General features: G+C 37.4%; 1 protein-coding gene across 1 annotated transcript in view; it reads right to left on the bottom strand.

Annotated features, from left to right (window-relative positions):
* The window catches only part of LOC112150580 (adenylate cyclase type 1), a 59,187-nt gene that overhangs the window by 31,313 nt on the left and 5,492 nt on the right, over nucleotides 1–22,382 (bottom strand). The window contains exons 3-7 of the mRNA XM_024278976.2: nucleotides 17,236–17,354; nucleotides 12,283–12,394; nucleotides 6,453–6,580; nucleotides 3,073–3,231; nucleotides 1,080–1,221 (exon numbers count right to left, since the gene is read on the bottom strand). Coding sequence (XP_024134744.1) covers nucleotides 1,080–1,221; nucleotides 3,073–3,231; nucleotides 6,453–6,580; nucleotides 12,283–12,394; nucleotides 17,236–17,354 — 660 coding nt within the window. The remainder of the gene's footprint in view (nucleotides 1–1,079; nucleotides 1,222–3,072; nucleotides 3,232–6,452; nucleotides 6,581–12,282; nucleotides 12,395–17,235; nucleotides 17,355–22,382) is intronic.

The raw sequence follows: 22,382 nt of genomic DNA, 5'->3' as shown, positions 1-22,382 counted from the left end.
ACAACAAAAAAAAAACATTGTATATTACTTGGTCCATGTTTTCTACCATGTAGTTCACCATTATTCTACTAGGGGCAGTAGAACAGCCTTTCCTGCTCATTTCAAAATGGCTGCCTCCATGAAATCTTAAAAAAAACTTTTGATGGGAAAAAGAGCTTAGCTATTTTTTTTATTTTTTGGGTGATAATAACTCAACATTTTTAATTTGTTTTTAAAATGACTACTTGTATTGAAATAATACAAATGTATTGATAATTAATTCATTATAGTACAATTATATAATGTGTGGATCTAATTTAAAACAGTACTTTTTTCATGAAAAATCATGTTAATCTTTTAGGATCCTAAACTAAGATTGTTGTGAATAAAAACTCATCATATCACCCAATATATCATACCTGATACAATCTATGTCTTTACAAAATAATAGTGAACATTTTTATTGTGGATGTTATCCAATAATATTAAAAGCATAATCATTCATAAAAAGAAATATAAAGAATTAAGATAGGGGTGACTAATCCAAAAAAGCAGAAAGATCTAACATCTTTATCACGTTTTCACCAAAATACCAAATTTTTTGCTTTTTTTTGCCTAGTTTGAATGGCGTGTGAGTTATACTCAGGAGCGACTTATATGTGACTTTCTCTATCATCCATTTTAAGATCTGTTACTTATACTGTGGAGTTACTTATTATTCAAAAAACCTGGCGTTTAAAGTCTGAAGCCTAATGTTCACCGACTGTTTTAGTCCAATTAGTATTAGTATGGAATGGTATTTATTATGCTTTATTTTTGTCATTTTATTTGCTATTGCAGGTATAATCATAATTCCACCAAACGCGATCCATTTTTTTTTTTTTATAATCAGGACTGGTCACTTATTAATTGTAAACTTAAGACAAAAAATGTCAATTTTGTTAGCTAATGAATTAGCTAGCAATTGGCTAATTGCTGAATAAAATATCAGATGCTAACTTTAGTCTCTAGTTGTGTTTTGGTTCAGAACCAATTTACTTTTTTTTTACCAGAACCATCATGGCAGGGTCACCTGTAAGAAAGAAACTGATCTGGCGTACTTTGCGTCGGTGCGACGGCACAATAAAGAAGGTCTCGATGTGGTGCTTCTGCAGAAAAGAGTGCCTCTCGTGGCCAAAGCCCGGCTCCACCTCGTAGTCTCCGTTCAGACACTCCAGAGTGGTCCTGGTGATGTGCACCTTGCTGAGAGCACAACACAGCAGAGGATGAAAAACAGTCAGTGATGAAAGGAAGTCGCTGAGCCCTTAAATCTTTATCTCCATTCCATTTTTATCAGCCTCCCAGTTTGCTCCAAACTTCACGAAAAAAGAATGTTTAATTAAATTCTAACAACTTTTTTAATCCTTACTTATAAGGACCTAAAATATTCTGACTTCTCTTGAAACAAGCCCAAATTGGGCCAAAGAGGTGGCCTCATTCCACTGCTTTTTAAATGCAAATCTGCCCATTACAGTACATGGGGTTTTCCAAAACGAAGGGGAATTAGCTTAATACCCGTGGTTGGAGACAGGTTTAGTTCATTCTGTGGTCTTTGAAGCAAAATCTGAATCCAATTTAAATAATTTCAAAGCAGGAACGGCAAGGTGACCTCATGGAGACAAACACCATTTCATAATTCAATTAGACTCTCGTTAAAAAAAGCAAGAAGGAATTAATTTAAATAAAGTTTAAATGTTGATATAAACTCTGTGACATACAAAGATAATTGTTGTCTCATGTGTGGGAAAACCGCTTATGTCTTTCTTTCTAGCCACAACTAAAACTGTATGTTTGCAATAACTTACAGCTCTATGGACACATTTGGTTTACTTAAACGGATGTGTTGAGAAAATATATATTTTAAATTATTCAAAGTCTTTAAGTTTGTTAATATAAATCATAGTATTATACCAAAACATAGATAGTAGAATATCAAACCAAATCATAGTTCGTAGAATATAGTAACTAGTCATAGTTTTTACACTATCATACAATATCATAGATTGTAGAATATCATACCTAGTCATAGTTAGTAGAATATAATAAAAAACAATTTTCTAGAATATCAAACCAAATCATAGTTTGTAAAATGTTGAACCATATGATAGTTCGCAAAACATTATACAATGTCATATTTCCTAGAATATCATACCAAATCATAGTTCGAAGAATATCGTAACTAGTCATAGTTTGTAAAATATCACACTAAATCATAGTTCGTTAAATATTACACCAAACCAAAGTTTGTAGAATATCATACCAAGTTACTTCATACAATATCATACTGAATCATAGTTTGTGAAATACCATACAAAATCATAGTTCTAGGAGTATTGTACCAAATCATAGTTTATAAAATATCATTTTCGAATGCACCTTTAGAGTTCAGTCTGAATGTTACTTGTACGTTCGCTCTTTGCTGCAAGAAAAACCCTAAAGATGCGTTTTGGATTGAAGTCTTATTGAGTTTTTTTGTGTGTCTGGAAAACTAATAGTATTTCTTTACACTGTTTTTAGAAAAAGTGTCCTGACAGTCTGAAACCAGCACCTCTATTAGGGTTTGTTCCAGACTGGTTTATTGATTTGGTTTGCTCCATTCAGAGGTGGACCAGTGCAGAACCCTAGTGATTTATTTTCTCACGAAGAGCAGAATTTATGGTTTTTATCAGTCAAGTTATTTTGGTCTTAAAACTTCAAGGGAGTCCCAGATCATCAGACTTCCACTACCATGTCTGGCTGCTAAGGTATATTTTTAAATAAAGGCGGTGTTGTTTTGACTCAAAAAATAATTCTCATCAAATCAAGTTCCTTTACATTCAAGGTGTCCTGAAATGACCAACTCCAACAAACATATATATACATAAATATTATATATCTCTCTATATGGCACTCAGAGTAGTGGGATTAGTGGGATTTAAAAAATATACAAATAATACAGTATATTGTTTTTAGAATAGTTTTGTTTTGTGCCGCCCGCTGTTTCCTCTCTGTTGATCTGCGGCCCGGCTGCTGTCTGCACGGCTCTGCACGTGTTGCGTCTCAGTCTCTACTGACCCGGGCAGCCCTCCAGCCTCCATCACATTGGCCAGTGTGACATCGTTTGACCACACATCATACTGCCACTTCCTCAGGCCCAGCACGCCGCACAGCACGCGCCCCGTGTGCAGACCCACGCGCATGTTCAGATCCACCTCCGTCGCCTCCACCACCGACCTGCAGGCAGACAGAGGTTTGAAGAACTTCTGCTGTACGCCAGTGATAGCATGTTTCTGGAGAAATAAAAGACATTCCTTTTTTTGTTCATCACTTATTACTGAATGAAGGTGCCACACGCTTCTTTTCCATTATCTCCTCATTGACTTGGTTGAATCTTTTAAATACATTTCTCTGTTGTAAAAACACGTTCTATACATAACTGTCAGTCTTACCAGGTCCAGGTTAATCATCCACAGTTATCTTCAGTGTATTTCAGTGTCTGGTTCTCAGTTCATCTTGGTCAGGTCATCTGTTCTGCCACCTTTTCGTTGCCCCATGTTTTTTTTCATGTTACAGTTTATTTATTCAATGTTTTATTTTTCTGCCATCTTGCCTGGTCTCCTGCATTTTAGGTCCTCCACCACCACTTCCTGACAGTAACAGCTTTATATTGTTGTGATATTAAGTGTAGTAGTTCACTTTCAGCTTATCCCTTTCAGGGTCGCCACAGCGTAACAGCACCCACTGTTTCGCATCAGTGATTTGGCAGAGTTTTTACGCCGGATGCCCTTCCTGACACAACCCTGTACACAGGGCACAGGGACCCAGTTAGGCAGCAGCATCAAGGGTCTTGCCTAAGGACCCAATCTGGGTGGAGATCAGTGGACAGCCCTGGGAATCGAACCCAGGGCTCCTGCGTGCCAGCCCTTCACCTAGCCCACTGAACCACCCAGCCGCTTTCTTGTGATATTACAAGTGTAATAGTGTTCAAAGGTGAAATACCAAAAATGTTATGTTTTAAACCAAAACGCACACGATTTTTGCTAAAAATGAGAAATGTGGAGGTCCATTTTTACTAATGACAACTCCACTATACAGAAAAAAAGAAGCTTCATAAGGCCATGTCACACTGCCACTTTGTACATTTTGCACATATTGCACGGATTAGGTAATAATTACGTTTAAACTACGTGAAATACGCATTAACTATATAATTCGCAATTGACCAAAATATTGAACAGCTCAAAACTGAATTTACGTAAAAAAGACCCGTAACATCTGAGGACATTGACAAAGACAAAGAAACACTTAGGAATTATGTATATCACGTATGTATCAGGAAAGACTGAAATTACATATGTGGAAAATGTGCAAACTGTCCGTAATGGTTTTGTAACATGGCCTTTAGGCTACAGGGACACTGAGCATGTGATGTGTGTTTAAACATTGAACACACATTTACCCCGTGGTGTTCACATTGGACAGGGAAAGGCTTCTTCTTTTTCTTTTTCTTTTCCTACAGTTCACTAATGCATGTCCACCTCGTACACTTGAAAAACGCTGAGTGCCAAATGTCCAAGCGGTGCAAATCTCATGAAGCTCTATTCTGATTTATGAAAAACCTACTGTTATATGATTCTGGATACGGAAAAAACAAAATTAATAAGTCACTTCCAAATCCAAGTCCCTGATTGCTCAAACTTGGTTTAACTTACAAAGTGCATTCAGTGTGCTGAGCACAAAAACTTGCCTAGCTACGTGCTAATGCGTTTAACTCGAGTGTTTTAAATGCGGGTGTCCAAAATGCACAAATATCTGCATTTACATATTCTTTTGTTTGAAAGTCACTTGAACGTGTGTTGCAGAGGACAGTGTGAACGTAGGTAAAAAAGTCTTAAACCATTGGCAGATTTCTCTTGGAATAGGCAATAAAAATTCTGCCAATTTGGTAGGAAAAATAGTATTACCAAGAATTCTTATTTCTAGAACTATGACCATTTTGCGATTGAAAAACTTTCTCAATAATCTTGAAAAAACTATGTAAAAAGTATGCTTGAAATATTAAGAGATTTTGTGGTCCACTTCCAAGTGGTAGAAGTGTGGCTTTCCAGCAAGCTCACTCCTGATTGGCCATAGTAGTTGCCATAGAAACAATGACTCAAACCAACTCAGCTGAATTGCTGCTTACAGACAGTGTCTGGTTCCAACATGGCGGAGTCAATGTTGCGAAAAAAAATGGTGACTGAATTGACTTCATTCTAGAATTGTGGTGGAGAAAACCTTAAACCAAAAGTGTGATGTGGTATTCCACCATATGTTTTCTTTATTCCAAAGCAGCAACAGCTACTCTCCAGTTAATCAACTCACAAAAAAGAAAAAAAATCCAGAGCTTCTAATCTTTTGGAATCTCAGAAAGTGCTGCATCATAAGCAGGAAGTCTGCCACTTTCCACACAACTCAGAGATGCAAACAGAGAAGGGCTGACAAATCAGGCGTTTGTGTGTTTGTAGAGAGCAGGATAAAACCCGAGCCCATCAGGATGAAGGAGTGACGTAACACAAACACACACACTCACAGATGAGTGTGTGCACCTGTCCTCAGAGATAAAAGACTCCTACAGCGGCATCTATCCACTCAGACGGAGCAGCGGCGATGAACATGACAGGAGAGTGCTCGCTAAAGGAAATGAGGTGAAGGTGCTGTATATGTGCGTTAACACGCTTTTTTTGTTGTTTTTTTGCAGAGGACTGGGGCTGTGCACGCGTGTCACCAAGTGTCTTAAGCAGGAAAATGTTCCTAAAATAGAATCCGTGTCAGCTGGAGAGATCTACGTGGAGTCGGTGCGAAGGAGAAGACAGCAGAACTCGCTACTGTCAAAGATGAAATTAGCATTGTGTCAAGATTCACAGGAAAATGGGATGTTTGGGAATCTGTTCGGGAAAAAAATCTACACTTTCTCCTGCAATAGAAACGAGGAAAGCTTTCATCTGGGGACACAAGAACGACACTTTAAAGCTTCTTGTTTTTTATAATTATTTGCCTCCTTCAAAGTGTTGGATAAAATCATTTTAAAGATGGGGTTCCCATTGGTTGAGCATCTCAGCAAGTCTTTTGTTTTGTTTTTTAACATAAAAGTACAGAAAAAGTATTTATTTTTTCACATAAATGGGAAAAGAACATTTCTTCACCTGAATTAGAAACACATTTTATTATTTATTTATTTTTACAAATGTCATAAAAGTTGAAAATAGTTTAAAATACAAACACTTCAATTGTTTTGGGGAACTGAATGCAAGTTTACCTAAAACTCCCAGAAGCAGCAAACAAAAAATTATGACAAAACCATCAAAAAAAATAAATGGGGTCAAAATCCTTTACGGGACAAATAAAATAATTCAATGTCCACTAACAAAAAACAATACGCACAAAATCTGCGTCCAGATGTTGGCGAGACTTACGCGATGGTGTCGATCATGTCCAGCCCCATCTCCACGCAGCAGTGGGCGTGGTCAGCCTTCGGCTGGGTCAGTCCTGACACACAATAGTAACAGTCCCCCAGAATCTTGATCCGCCTGCAGTGGTTCTCCTGCAGACACAGAGACACGAGCAGTTAACATCATGACTGTATAGAAAATCCTAAAGTGCTGGAGATTTGTTTAAACCCAAAGTCTGTGTTTGTTTTCTACCAGTTTTTTAAAGATTGTGTTGAGGTTTGTAATCGTTCTATTAAAAGCTGTTTTGCAATCACGAACACACAAAACTGAGGTGACTTTGGGGACACGTAGAAGGAAACAATCAAAGTACCCATCATTCTTATGCGGGCAATTTTAATCAAAAAAAAAATCATATTTTTATTGGGTCTTTAAGAGCATAACTAATTGCATACCACAAGTAATACATTAGCCTTAGCAATTAACATTTTTTATATTACTACGACTAATCTTTACTTACAACACACTTCCTTTAGCTAGATAAGATTAGCTAGATAAGAAATACGTGCTAAATCCACTTCATTAGCATTGGTGACGACTTTACGACTTGTTAGCATTTAGCCATCGTTGGAGTAAACGTAACACTTTCTTCCTGCTGCATCCCATATTATTAGCTTCAGTAGAATATTTTTTATTTCACAAACTCTAGTAGGTTGAGACCACACTAATATAGCACCAGGACTAAGTTGTAAATAAATTAAATGAATGCGATAACATTTTACAGTAAAAAATGCATTGTGGTTGAATCAAACCATAAATTGATGTATTTAAATTTGATTTTTTAAAATATATTTATATGTCCTCCATCAGAAAAATGCCATAAGAACGTTCTAAAATCACCAAAAACACGATTTTAACCAGAGAAACGACATGATCGATGCATACTATGAATCATACGCTAGCCTTGGTGCTTAACTTTTTTTAAATCAATATGACTTATCTTAAATTTTTTGTTACAGCACACTTCCATTAGGAAGATAAGCATCAGCACGCTAAAACCAATTGTCTATTGGAGTAACTGTAGCACTTCAGACATGCTGTATCAGTAGTATCCCATACATTTTACTAGTTTTAGTCGAGTATTTCTATTACACAAACTCTGGTAGGTTGAAACCACACTAATATAGCACCAGGTTAAAAAAAAGTAAATGTGACCAATATTTACATTAAAAACTGCATTGTGAATTTATAAAAGCCATTAATTGATACAGTAAAATTTTAAGCTTAATTTTACTTGTAATATGTTGTTTGTCATGAGAAAATACAAATAATTCCATGTTAATAACAAATTTTATCTGAGTTTGTTGTTAAGATTTTGGGAGATTTAGTTCTATGGATCTTCTGAAACTTGATTGTTGGAGCTGGATAACACGGTCATCTTGCTGATGTTATGGTGAGACTTGTCATACCTGATTATTGAAGTTTCGCTCCTATTTTTAAAAGATTATTTTTAGGACACCACTGCAAAGAAGCTGCATGGCACTCTTTGTAAGTCACGCTGACAACGGATGAGAATTTATTTATTTTTTGTTTGTTTGTTGTCGGGGTCAGCTTTAATTGCTCCAACATGCTCTTGAAGTTGCAGCCAGCCCACATGTTCCCAGACAGCTTGTCGCAGCGCACATTGTTCACAATCTGTGAAATAAATAAATAAATAGGAGTTTGCACTTCTAAAGTTTATTTTTGGCCACAAACCAGCAGAAAAACACAAACAAGCGCGTGACTGCACGTAAAAATACTGTACTGCAGAGCAAGTCCCATTTAGTTTGGAACACAGGCTTTCCTTTTGGCAACTATATCACTCACACTCATCAGAAATAATAATGGTAGACCCTACAAAGCTTAGCCTGCAGCAGCCCCTGAGTGAAAAACACACATTTGTGGGAAAAATCCACACACATATAGACACACACACCCCCACACACACAGAGGCTTCATGACATCTGAGGGGAAAGAGGAGGAGATGAGAAGAGAGAAGACGTGGTGCTCTGGTTTTCTGCTCACGGCTGCAGAAAGATTCTGGCGTGGGAGGATATGAGAATTCATAACGCGGATGATTATCCCAGGAACAGAAGTGTGTGTGCATGTGTGTGTGTGTGCTGGAGCGGTGGGGGGAATCATCAGCTGACAGGAGTCGGGAGAGAAGAATCTGTGTTTGCTTTCAGAGACATATTTGAGAGTGTACGCCGGCTGATTTGGGTGGGTGGGTGGAGGGGCTGCTGTGTGTGTCTCCACAGTGATGCATTTCTGTTGTCGCTTGCGGTTTGAAGCTGGGGTTTGGCGTGTTGCGTTCAGGGTTCAGGGAGTAAATGTGTTGTCAGATATTCTCAGCATCTGTGACCGAGCAGGTTTGAAAGTGAATCTCTCTGGAGCAAAGGCGACAGGTTCTAGATCTCAATTAGGATGTGGCTGCTGCCACACACACACACACACACACATGCAATATGTCCTCATCAAAAGATTTCCATATAATGAGTTGCTGAGAGCTGGAGCAGTGATAGTGAGCCACATATTACCTTGTATCATGCTCTTCCCCCCCAAGTCGCTCTCCGCACAGTAAGCCATGACTGATTGTGGAGATACAGAATTAACTGAGGGGGGATAATCCATTATGTGTGTGACTGTGTGTGTGTCTGTGTGTTATAAAACAAGACCAAAGTGTCTGAAGAGTCGTCCTGGCTTCTTGGCAGGAAGTCAAAGCGAGTGGCTCGCTGGTTTTTATGTAAAAAGAGATTTATTTTCAGGGTCTTTTTTCAATTAGTCACAATGTTTTCGACATTCTCCAGTTTAACACCTTTAGCAGTCTGGGGTGTTTCTGAGAACTTTAACTATTTACAGTTTACTCTGATAACTATGACCCACAGCAGTCCTGTACGGAACTGCAAAGGGCCTACCTAGCTTTTTTTTTTTGTGCCTGTTTTCTCGTGATAACAACATGACTTACTTGTGACAAGGAGATGATGACGACAGAGTTTTCTTGTAACAACATAGTTTTCATGTGATGATATTCACCAAATAACGACATTGTTGTCTCGTAGCAACTTCATTTTCTTATGCTAAAGACATAGTAGGAGCATTGTTTTCTCCTGATAACGACATAATTTCCTAGTGATAATGATATTGGTTTCTTGTGCTAGTAACGTAATTTTCTCATGACAATTTACATAGTTTTCTCTTGATAATGACATAGTTTTCTTGTAATAACCACATTGATTTCTCACAATAACATAATCGTCTCGTGATAATAACAATTTCCTCGTGATGACGACATCGTTTTCTCATAACTACTGCATGAGTTTCTCTTGATAATGACATGATATTCTTGTGACAATGACATTGTTTTCTCATAACTACATACTTTTCTCGTGTACTAATACAATATCCGAACTATAATTAATATGTTTACTCGTAGCGATAGTTATTCTTGAAATATTATCACTTTCTTCTAATAACTACATTGTCGTCTTGTTAATACGTTGTTTTCTTGTCATATCGTTTCCTCATGATAATGACATCATTTTTTCCTAACAACATTGTTTTCTTGAGATATTGGCATTGTTTTCCTGTAACAAAATAGTTTTCTTGTTATGACGTCTTCTCTGGATGACTACATTGTTTTCTCATAAAAACCACTTTGTTCTCTCGTATTAATGACAATTTTGTTGTGATAATGACATCTACCTTTGTCCCCCCTTTTTTTCCCATGGTTTAAGTAATTGATCATAAATCCATCAGTTTTTCTGGTGTTCAACATTTTTTTTTACTATTTTTACTGTGAATTGTAGTGAAAAGTGAAAAAATAATTTTCTTTGTTATCTTGCTATAAAATGACAAACTTTGTTGATTAAATTATTATCTCGAGAAAAAAAAATGTTTCTCATGATAACTGTTACTTGCACTTGTTTTACTGGAATCTTGTGAAAATGTAATACCTAAATTCCTGGCTCAAGCTGAACCAAATTATGATCATACAATATGGCTCTGTTAGGAATGTGGGTATAGTTGACAGAAAACTGTTGCCAAGGAAACCAAAACTTTACTTTTGCTGATTCTTCTAAATCTTACATAGCTCTATTCCTCAGCCCTTGGCGACCCAAACATTAAACTGTGGTTATGGAGATAAAACCAATAGAATATCTGCCAAGTGTTCTTTTTTCCACCGACAGCTGCCTGGTTACCCAAGGGTCTATAAAATGTGGGCCACTGGTCATTTGCAACTCCGATTTTGGGCACATATTATAATCTTAGCAATTTACAAATTTTTAGACACCATGCCCCCCCCCCCAAAAAAAACAAAATTTTCTGTCTTCTTCTTGTTCTTCTCACCATCAACTGCAATTTATCAATATGCAGGCCTGGGACTGGCTGTGATGTTATCAACATCAAATTTGGGGAGCATCAATGCCATCTCCCCAGGATCGCCAGATTGTTGCCTGGTCATTGTAGGGCCCCCGGTCCATGTCAACAGTCCTTATCGAGTGTCTCCGCTGCTAACGTACGATTTCTAAGAATCGGACGGTGGCAGTGGGACGCCACCACCGGGACGGGGCGGTGGCAGTCTGAAATCAATCAATAATCAGACAACTTTGGGGACCTTGAAGACCCTCCTGTCAGTCACTGGACTACCTCATGACCTCCAAATATGCTCAGGCAGTCACTGACCGATGTTAAAAAATTGTCAGGTTGCTGTCAATTTTTAATTCTCTTAAAATGACCTCAGTGATTAGAAATACCACGGTGCGGCCAGCTACTGAATTAGCTAGCCGCTAAATGCTAAGCGTGCATTTAGGTTGCTGCGTGGAGACATTTTGGGATATGTGACTGTGGTCTTAGTTTCGACAGTGAATAAACCCCTAGATATGTCATTTGTGGGAGGTTAGGCAGTCTGAGTGATGATTTAGGTTACATAAGAAGTCAATACCAAACCCTCAGATCCGTGGAGGGACAAATGTGTGTTTCTCATGCAAAATTAATATGATTCCAGTGTTACCGCTCCAGATAACCTATCACTCACCTAATCTTCTTTCCCAGAGAACAATGCCGTACCGGCTTGCGGCTGCATCCTGCATGCCACCTTCTCCCAAGTCCCACCAGTGCTTTATCACACAGTAAAATAATCCACCTCCTCAGCCTGTATCACCTCTCCTTCTCCTACCCTCCCAGTGCCTTCTCCCTCTTGACCTTCTCCTCTTCCTCCTCCACGTCACTCAGCCTCTCTGCTTTACTTTCACCGTTTGGATCAATACATAGAAAGCTTGACATGAAAAATGAGCTTCAGGACTCACTAAAGTGGTATTTTGAAGGAGATGCTAACATTTACAAATGTCATAAATTATATCTCATTTTAGCAAACTATTCTTTGGAAAAATATTTTTTTAAACATAAAAATTATGTAGACAAAAAAAAGAATTATGATTCACTTTCTTAAAAGGATGCTTTGACAACATTAAAATCAATTTTTATGAGTTGCAAATTTGCTCAAAGTTATAAAACAACCAAAATCTTTCACAATAAGACACAAAATTAACTTCCTTTGAGTCAATTCTAACCATAAAATTGAAATTAATAATACGTAATTACTTTAAAACAGTTTTATTTTCTGTTTTGTTAATGTAAAAAGAAAACAAAATCAAAGTTGAATATTTCTTGAACATGACCATGAGTTCAATGACCTCCACACCCATCTCCTAGTGGGTCCAACCTGTTACTAGCAAAGTGTACCTAATAAAGTGGCTGCTGAGTGTATTTAAGCACATTGTATTTGTGTTGCCGACAATAAACTGAAAAACACACTTACTGTGGCCAGTTCATCAAACTTCCCGAAGAGTTCGTTGAGCAACTTGACCAGTTCCTGAGCAGTGCACTGAGAAGCCAAGCTGGTGAAGCCCACAATATCAGCAAACAGGATGCTGTCAGGAAGGAAAGAAAAGAGATTTTAATCTTAAGTGAAGAGCTCAACTTGTCATGACAGTTGATCTATCTCTGTTCCTTTTCCTGCAACTTCAAGCGCTGCCGATTGTTTTTGCTTAGATAAAAGGGAAAAAAAAAGACTGAAACTGACAGTTTCATCAACAAAATACCTGCAGATCGCACAGAGGCAGACTAACCTGCCTAATGGTGATCAAGAGCAAAGCGCCATTGAGTGTTGTAATCCAGTCCCTGATAAGGAAAAGTGTCTTTTAAATCAATTACAGTTCTCAATTGGCTGCTGCTGGCAAGCTGATGTAGTGGTTGAGGAAGGCGTCGGGAACCACTTAGCCCCTCATTCATTTGCTCACAGGCAGGCCAGATGGCAGCAAAACAAGGTGTTATGAATCTTTTTGACGCAGCAAGAAAAGCTGCCTCCTCAGAGGAGAGGACTTCCGATTTATTTTAATTACAAAAGCTGACTGTCTGAGTTTTAAACACCTTTGCTTGGAACATGCTGAGGCACTTTCTTCCCTTTGAATCCTCTGCATGAGGGTTTAGGAAAAATTGTCTCGACTTTTGTTCTTTTTTTATGATTTAAAAAAAAAATCTAGACTTTAAAATTTTATATTTTAACAGATCTGGCATAATTAAAACCACACTGCAATTATCTTTTGATCTATTTAAAAGCATTTCCAGTGGTCTTTTAATTGTGATTATGATGTTTTTTGCTAAAATATTATAAGAAAACAGTCATTTTTTTAGGACATAGTTTCTGCAGAGGAGTTTGTCTCTAAATCGTGGTAGGACCACTGGCTCGAAACAACCCCGCCCCCTTCCCCTTCCTGTTGATGAGACCTTTCTGCTTACACTCTCTCCTGTTAGCTTACAGCCCCTAAAAACCCAAGCTAACACTCCCTTTAGCTAAATTAGCATTAATCCACTACATTAGCATTAGCTAACAACTTTAGCTATGTCCTTGTTGGTAGTCAACCGTTGTCTCTCCTGTTAGCTTACAGTCCCTTACAACCCATGCTAACATAAGCGGTCCAATAAAAATGGCGAGCCACATTGGAGCTATCCAGCCGTTCCGTTTTGAACCAGATGCCAGCTCGGATCTGGCAAACAAAACTATGAGAAATACACCAAAACCACAATTTTCAATGGAATGAGTCCTTACCAACAAGATCAATTGCATATCAGGAGTAATACATTAGCCTTAGCTCTTACGTTTTTTATAGTAGTGCAAGTAATCTTTATTTTTTTAACTTTTTGCAACACACTTCCTTTCGCTAGATAGGCATTAGCATGCTAAATCCACAACATTAGCATTAGCAAACAACTTCCACTAAGTGCTTGTAACCAACCAACCATCGTCTCTCCCTTTAGCTTACAGTGCCTCACGAACTCCAGCTAACATTAGCGGTGCAACAAAAATGACGAGCAATATTGGAGCTATCCAGCCATACAGTTTTTAGCCAGATGCCAGCTTGGATGTGGCAAATAAAGACACAAGAAAAACACCAAAATTACAATTTTCATGTTAGTGTGTCCTTACCGACATGACTGTCAGCATATCAGGAGTAATACATTAGCCTTAGCCCTGACATTTTTTATATCAGTACAAGTATCCTTTATTTTCTTTTATTTGTAACAACACTTCCTTTAGCTAGATAGGCATTAGCATGCTAAATTCACTACATTAGCATTAGCTAACAACTTTAGCCATGTGCTTGTTGGTAATCCGCCGTCGTCTCTCCCGTTAGCTTATAGTCCTTCACAACCCCAAGCTAACATTAGCAGTGTAACAAAAGTGGGGAGCAATATTGGAGCTATTCAGCCACACTGTTTTGTGCCAGATTCCATCTCAGACAAGGAAAACAAGACATTCATGGATGCATTTGTCTGTGAGTGAATGTATTGGGATGTAGCTGAGCAGCGTATTTTCTGCATCACATAATAAATGTTATTTTTAAGCTTAAGTTTTTTGTCTGCTCCAAATTTACATCGATTTTTACGAACAATTTCTCAAAAATGCTTAATTTTCTTTATATATATGTTCTCCGTTATCAGAAAAATGAAAGAAAAACATGTTAAAACCACCAAAAACTTGATTCTGACTCCAATGATATTGAAGGCACATATTCCCCCATTGTGACCCAGTGGTGTCTGGCGCTGTGTCGGCCCACTCATGTGTGACACTGCAGAGGTCTGAGGGAGTTGTGGATGGGCTGTCTGAGTAGGGGCTGTGAGCGATTAATTACTGAAGGGGCCTCAGTGCTGTGAACTGGTTTAACAGTGAGTTGCAGTGATAACCTGCTCTGGCAGGACTTCCAGGATTTCTTTACTCGCTCCCAAGCAGGTTGAGACATCAATCTTCATTTTTGCTTACTTGGTTTAAGTTTTTTGGAATATTCATACATCAGTTTAGAGATTTTGCTTATCAAAGCACAATAGAATTTGAATACAACTACGATCCAGCCAGGAGAGTCTGAGAGTTCTATGTATATATCTCCAAAAGTAAGATATTATTGACATTTGAATTGAAACATGATAGCTCGAATGCTCAACAGAAACAGCCTTCTTTGTTCTGGTGGATGTAGTTTGGGTAATCCTCTCTGGTGCCAGTACAGTAGGGTAAGTACAGGTCCAGTTTAATGGTGTTTGGATCGTTAAAGGCCAGTAGGTTTGGAGCTGATTGTGTTCAAGTGTGGAAGTGAAGTTAAGAGGAGAGGTTTATTAGGGCTACTCTATATAAGAGTCCAGTACTTCATGTAACATCAATAGTACTTCTGCTGTTTTCACGCATTGCTCTTCACCAGACGTTTTCTGCCAGCGATCCACTCGTCTCGGGGGGGGGGGCTTGCTGCAAATCCACGCATAAATACATGGCTAATAAAACAAAACAATAAAATCTAAAAATCTGTTATATGTCACCATGTAGAGGCGAGACCGCCCCCCAGTCTGGCCTTCCTCTCTTTGATGTGGCCCCCAGAACGCTTGATCACGTGTGTAGTTAGCTACCCCCCACCCCCATCCAAACTGCTGCACCACTCAAAGCATCAGCAGAGCTCTTCTGTCAAGCAGTCGTGATCTCAGCTTTGCATACATCAGAATCCTCTGCTACCGAGCTGTGCTGCCAAAAAATAAAACAAAAGAGAAAAAAACTGCTCCCCTTATGCTACACACTCTGTAACACCAACAAACACAGCCAGTTGTTGCACCAACTTTACCATCATCTTGCATGAGATCAGATCTTTAGCTTTCCTTTACGAGGCCCAGCTTTACGTTTTACAGCTTCATAACATACACAAATGATTATATTTCGGAAACTTTGTTTAAACAAAAGTTTGGGTCCTTAGACCCTTCATGCTCCTGTCTAACTAAACAACCATAAGGGGCCGAACTCTGGGGCAAATCCGTCTCCCTATTGCTGCAATACTAGGGGTATTTGAAGCTTTACTGTGTCTGCTGTTTTTTTAAGGAGGAGCAGCAGCAACTTAAGGTTGGGTATCCCTCCGCCGGTAGGGTGATCCGCATCGCGCTTGTGATGTGGCGGAGAAACGTATTTCTTCATGTGGGTGAGCCCTGACGCACAGAAGTTTACATTTAAATGTAAATAATGACTTTTTGTTTGAGCACAACTTTTTAAAGGTATAAAATCGATGTTGTGATGGATTTTCCGAGCGCTAGCAGCTACACGTTAGATGATCAGCAACTGTTGATAATGTCATCAAGCAGTTGTAAAGTCTGAATTTAAAGTTTTATTCTTTTTTTTTCTTAACTCTCTGTTCTGAGGGATAAATGTGGCGGGCTGACTTTATTTGGTAAATTTTACTTTTTTGTCCTTTTGCAGCTCCTGTAAGTACAAACTCTGACCAGGTATGGGGAAGCATGTTGATACCCCACATGGAAAACTGACTGCAGTGGGAATTTCTCACAAGTAAAATCAAAGAGGATTTCCTAGATCTAAGTCCTTTGATGTTTCTCTGACTACAAAAGGGAGGAAAAAAAGATAAATTATGTGTGTATAAAATAACAAATAACTTTAGTTCTTTGGTGAACTTTAAACTTCAAACTAAGACAAAAAAAGAGTTTTAGTCAATGCAGAGGATGAAGAGAAACTTAGGAATCAAGTTTTTACTCTCAAAAACACCTACATCAAAAACTGATTTTGAAACATAGTCAATATTTGCTTTCTATACATTTTTGGGCAACAATTAAAAAAAAATAGTCTTTTTATTAACATGAACACTATGGTGGAAATCGTCTTTCACTGACCCATAGACATAATTACAGTGTAGTTAAAAACTCACTTGATTTTTTAATTTAATTTAATCTGCATATGACGGCAAATGTGTTGACAGTCCATTGACGGTATATAAGAACTGGACTGAGTGACCCCTCCCTCATGACATTCCAAACAGGAAGTGCCCGCTGGTTCCCAGAGCCCAAAATCCCATAGACTTCTATAAAGAATTAAACATCTGCGTGATTCTATTCTATCTTTTGTTTTTTTTTTTCATTACTTTGGCCTAACATGGCATCATAACAACATTGGACTGTAATGAAGCCGTCACAAATGTGTTGTCCACTTTATGATATACTAGATTAACCTCTGCTTCTAAAAGCTCAACGTTTAGAGACTCTGTTCTCCTGCTGGTGGCTGTTCAGCTCGAATGAAGATAACAGATTAGAACTTTCTAAAAAGGTGTGATGGGAGTTACATTTGTTGCATTTGTGCCAACAGCCCATTTTTAATTGTTCTCCTTCTATTCTGGATCCCCACGTCACACCTGGATCACAGCACACACACACAGTTGTCATGGCGCCGCCTCCATACCTGACATTGTCATGACGCTGGATGTAGATCTTGTGAAAGATCCTCTCGGGCGGCTTCAGAAAGTCCTCCTTCATCTCCATGGCAACGTTTCTGGGGAGCAGGCTCATTAGCAGACGCTCCTGGGGAGGGAGGGGTCACCACAGAAGAAAAGCAGACGCTGGTAAAACTTCAAACTTGGCTGGGTAAGAACATGGAAGGAGAAGGGCCGCTCCCTCGCTGTAAACACGCATATGTATTTTTAGATTGGCTGGTTACACCGTCACGCTGACTGAAAAGATGTGTGTAGTTCTGGTCTTTTCTGTGGTTTTGTAGAAAAAATGTAAAAGTGTTTTTTTTTTCGCAGATTTCTGTTCTTCTATAATATTGTATCAAAGGTTTCTAGGAGCAAACAAACATTAAAAAAATTGAATTATAAAAGCTACATTTAATGACAAATATCTGACTTCGAAAATAGAATTTGTTGCATTTTTTCCAAAGTATTGTGTGTACTACTCTCTGGGGCAAGCAGGAAGCAAAGGTCTTTCTCCACACCCAGGGAGCGGAGTGGGACGTAGAGTTGATCGAGTCTGTCCGCTCTCTGGGTGTCGAGGAGGAACTCGTGCCGCCACTTTGTGGAAGAACTCTGCGGCGAAGGCGCTGCAGGGAAAGCACAGCAGCGAGGGAGCGCTGAGAATAGAGAAACTTTAGTGTTTAGAAACGCGTATTTAGACTTATGTTAATTAGCATATCTGTTAACGAAAGTAGGAAAATGTCAAATTTTCACCAGATATTATTTTCAATCTAAGTTCAAAGCAGCTGAAAAGAAAACTCCATTCTGACCCAGCATTCTAGCAGCATTTAAACGCATCACTTACACATGACTCTTTGAGATATGTTTATGTGTTTTAAGCATCTTTCACAAGTTTTAGCAGTTTTTTAAAACCTAGCTTGAAGTTTATCTTGAACATAAATCCAAAACAGACACAATTACAGACGCTGACATTTTGAGTCACCATCATATGGGAATGTCTGTTATGGTGCAGAACTTTCTTTATCCTTTTTACAAATATAACAACTTTAATAAAAAAAAAAAAAAAAGATTTCTAAGCATTTAATTGAAATATTGCATTTTTTAACCAAGAATTTTTTTTTGATAAACACATGTCATTTGACTTTGACTGTGAAACTTTTTAGGAGTTAAAGGAACAAATTTAAAAAAATAATCATTTAATAAATTCTTTGGATGCCTATTTTCCTTTTGGAGTAGCTCTATCTGTGTGTTTTTTAACAGAAAGTCTTGAGAAAAATTCAAAATGAGCATTTATTTAAAACCATGGAGTATTATAAATAGCCTGAGTTAATCTTCTTTAAAGCTTGTGATGCTCACATTAAGTCACTAACATCAAATGAGGCTGAAGAAACTATCAATTTGAGATATTTTTAACAGTCTGAAACCAAAATCAAACCCCAAAGAGTGACTGCAGGTGCTCAGCAAAGAAGCTTTTTTCTTTTTTTTTTGTGCCTCTGAATGGTCTCACTTGCAGCATCAAGTGCTCTCGAAATTCCTACAGGATGTCAAACGGTTTGAATGCTGAGTGAATCATCAGGCGGCTGCGCTGAGAGGCGGGGTTTGCAGGGCTCCCCCCTCCATCATCATCATCGTATGCTTCCATTCACACAGCTGCTCCTCAGCAAACGTCTGTGAGCACAAGAGTCCCTCACAGCCACAGGGTGAATGTCGGCCGTTTGAAAAAAGCGACAAGTTAACCTGCATAATGAATCCCTTTAGTGATGAGCGCTCCTCTGATGAGTTGAGGGTTAAATTTGATAGATTTTCTAGCTAAATTATTAATAAAACACTAAATGATGAGTTAAATTGTTGAGTCAACTCTAATTTTGGAGAATCTGAACGTATGGAAAAGCATCACAAGAGCCTGTTGGAGCAAATATTTAAATGTGGAAATATAATCCCAAATATTATCCAGCTCCCTTCTGCTCATTCACAATAGTCCGAACACTCAAACCACGCAAACGGTTTGGCACCGGTCTGAAATGTTCTAAATCTAAGATCCAAACGTGAAATGACACCAGCTCGTTAGCAGTGTTTTATGCGAAGGATATTATGCATGCAGCCATGCAAAAAATGATGTAAATAATGCATGCATGAATGAATTAAAAATGCCTCCAAACAAAATGAGTTGTCAGTCAAGAGGCTTCAGGCCACCAAATCAATTAAAAGTGTGAACAAATCGGAGTAATTGATCGAATCAGGTCAGCTCTCCCTATTGATTTGTGGAATTTCTCACAGCAAATTTTGGTCCATTTCACAGATGGGTTAAACCTTAGCTGATAAATAGAGAGTAATTGTCAATAGGAGACTGAATTAAACTATACTTTTACGGTCTATTTTTTTAAAGAAACATGGTTTTGGATCTGCTGGAGTACCTCAACTACATGAGATCTTTCTTTTTTCAGAATAAAGAAGCTTGTTGTGGTTATGTGCTAATAGAATGTTAGTTAAGATGGATAAATATGAGCTGTTCTTTACCTCTTAAGCTAAGGACACAGTTCTGTTTTGATCAATGGAAAACTTGCTGTCATATAATAGTATTTGAACAAAACCCAATAAATAATTTCTCCTTCAAGATCAGTTTTCTAGAACAGAGTATTAGGGCCACCAAAATTAAATAAAAAATAATACATTTACAAGATATAAAGCCTAAATTTAGCCTAATACTTTAAATTCATAAATATACAACTTTATACTCAAATTTACGAGGTTTAAAATCGTAATTTAAAAATAAAAAAATTAATAGTTTGTAAACCAGCCCTAATACACTTTATAATTTTCAAATGGTTTCTGTTAAATTTAAAAGGGACGCCATCCGTACATTACTACCAAATCCGAGTCCCTGATTGGTCAACATATGACCTGGTTATTATTTTAATGATCATTCCATGGCTGCTTATTTTGAACTTAGAGCCCGAAAACAGTCATTAAAACAAAAATATTTACATTAATGGGATAGTTTTATACGAGGAAGTATTCACATTGAGTTTTCATTGAAAGTAGCTGCTTAAACGCTTGCGACATGAACGTAGGTAGTTAAGCTCAGAAAAAACCTTGTTATCACCTAATCACAAGCAGGAAAAAATACATTTTGGAATATTTTCACATATTATCGTCCAAAGAAGAAATAGCAAAAATAAACATTTTCAAAAATATTTATTATGTTCTCTTTTTTAATAAACTCCAAATTATCCTAAAAACTGAAGAATCCTAAATTAGCCCAAATAGCTAGCATTTAGCTGAAATATTAGCTGAACTCCGACATGGTCTATCTAAAAAAAAAAAAATGAAGAAAAAAAAGCCTAAATTAGCCAAAATAGCTAGCATGTTGCTGAAATATTAGCTAAACTCAAAAATAGCTTTAAAAACCTTAGTAGATGCCAAAACAGTCCAAAAAGCTAACATAATACCAATATAACAGCTGAATTGTGTGAATGCAAGCAGCATTCACACAATAAAAGATCTTCTTGATGTTGAGGATTTATGTGAGTTTCAAAAACTAAACATATTTGTGAACATGAGAGATGGCACAGAGTAGATTGATAGACAATAACCAATCAGGACGCAAACACAGTGTGTAGTGCAGTAAAAGTTATATCAAGCTGCACATGTTAGCATGAAAATGCCAATCTTCTTTTTTCATGAGAACAACCATTCTACAATATCTGCTGTATACGACTAAAGACACTACACTCTCTACATTAGCCTTGGACCTCAGATCTGCATTATTTAAGTAATTCAGCTACTTGACTCTAATCACTGCAGCTACTCAATTAGCCTCATTGTTCTAAATTAACCACATTAGCAGTAGTTCTCTTTGTCTGCTACAACACCTTCTTCTGCTGGAAAAAGGTCTCAGTTGCCTCAGCATTAAAGATCGTATACTGTTACTTAATCAAACTACCTGAACTATGTGATCATCATGAACATCTGATTTTTTTAGCACGACAACTTTACACCAGATCTTGCTGTGTTGATAGAAGTTAAACTCTGGTAAATATGTCCCACTTCAGACTTTATTCTTACTGTTTCCTTTAAAAGCAATTCAGAAACCATGACCACTGCTTTTTTAATAGCAAATATGAAGTCAGTGGTTTTCTGGAGTACAAAACTAACCGAGATTACTGTGTTCTGATGATGAAAACTTAAATGGTTTTGCAAAACAAATACATTTAAAGAAGTTTTTTTTTTTTTTTTTTTTTGCAAAAAACGTTCAAACACAATGCATTGTGGTCTATATTCACCAATCCTGTGGGAATCAATGAATGCTGGTTTTCTGCAGAGGATTCTGGATTTTGGAATTGTAGATTTAGACAGCTCTACACAATAGCGAACGCACTACACTATACTGCACTAGGTGGTAAGTAGGGAAGGAGTTTGGACACAGCCTGTGTCTGTTCCTCAAAAGAGACATAGGTTTGGTCCAGCACACTGATGGTTAACTGACTCTGTATGACCTAAGTATTTGTATTTGATCTTTTATTAAATATTGTTAATCTTATTTTTTTTTTTTTAGCTCAATCATCTCTACAATAAAAGACAAGGGCGAATATAATTTTAACACAGAACCAAGCAACTTGACATCCATCACGAATGAGATTGGATGTGATCAGAGAATCCTATGGTGGCCCTGAAGTGCAAATCACATCAACAAATCACTCGACGCAACAACAAATCAGAAATCACAAGGACAATAAAAAAAAGAACATATAAAAAAAACAACATAACATTTTAGAAATCAAAGAGTAAAAAACAAAAATGAAAAAAAAAATCTGAAAAACAAAATAAAATGTCAAAAGGAAGAAAAGAAAAAAACATTTCGAACAGCAAAAGTAATTTACAGAAATCAAAAGTAAATGCTAAAAAAACAAAAGTAACAAGAAACTGGAAAAGGAAGGAATTGATAGCTATTGCTGTTAACCAAAAGTTAGTTGCCATCATTCAATCAGTGATGTCCCATATACCTTCCTTTTCTTTTTCTTTTTTTTGACATTTCATTTTGTTTTACTAAATTATTATTATTTTTTTGTTGTTTTTTAAGTTTTGGTTTCTGAAATTTTGTTTTGGTCTTAAAACGCCTTTCAGATATTTGTTTTTC

The sequence above is a fragment of the Oryzias melastigma genome, linkage group LG4 (genome assembly GCF_002922805.2).
Source record: "Oryzias melastigma strain HK-1 linkage group LG4, ASM292280v2, whole genome shotgun sequence".
In the NCBI taxonomy this organism is placed as follows: Eukaryota; Metazoa; Chordata; class Actinopteri; order Beloniformes; family Adrianichthyidae; genus Oryzias; species Oryzias melastigma.
Note: the sequence above shows the minus strand (reverse complement) of the source record. Positions and strands in the feature narration are given on the sequence as shown.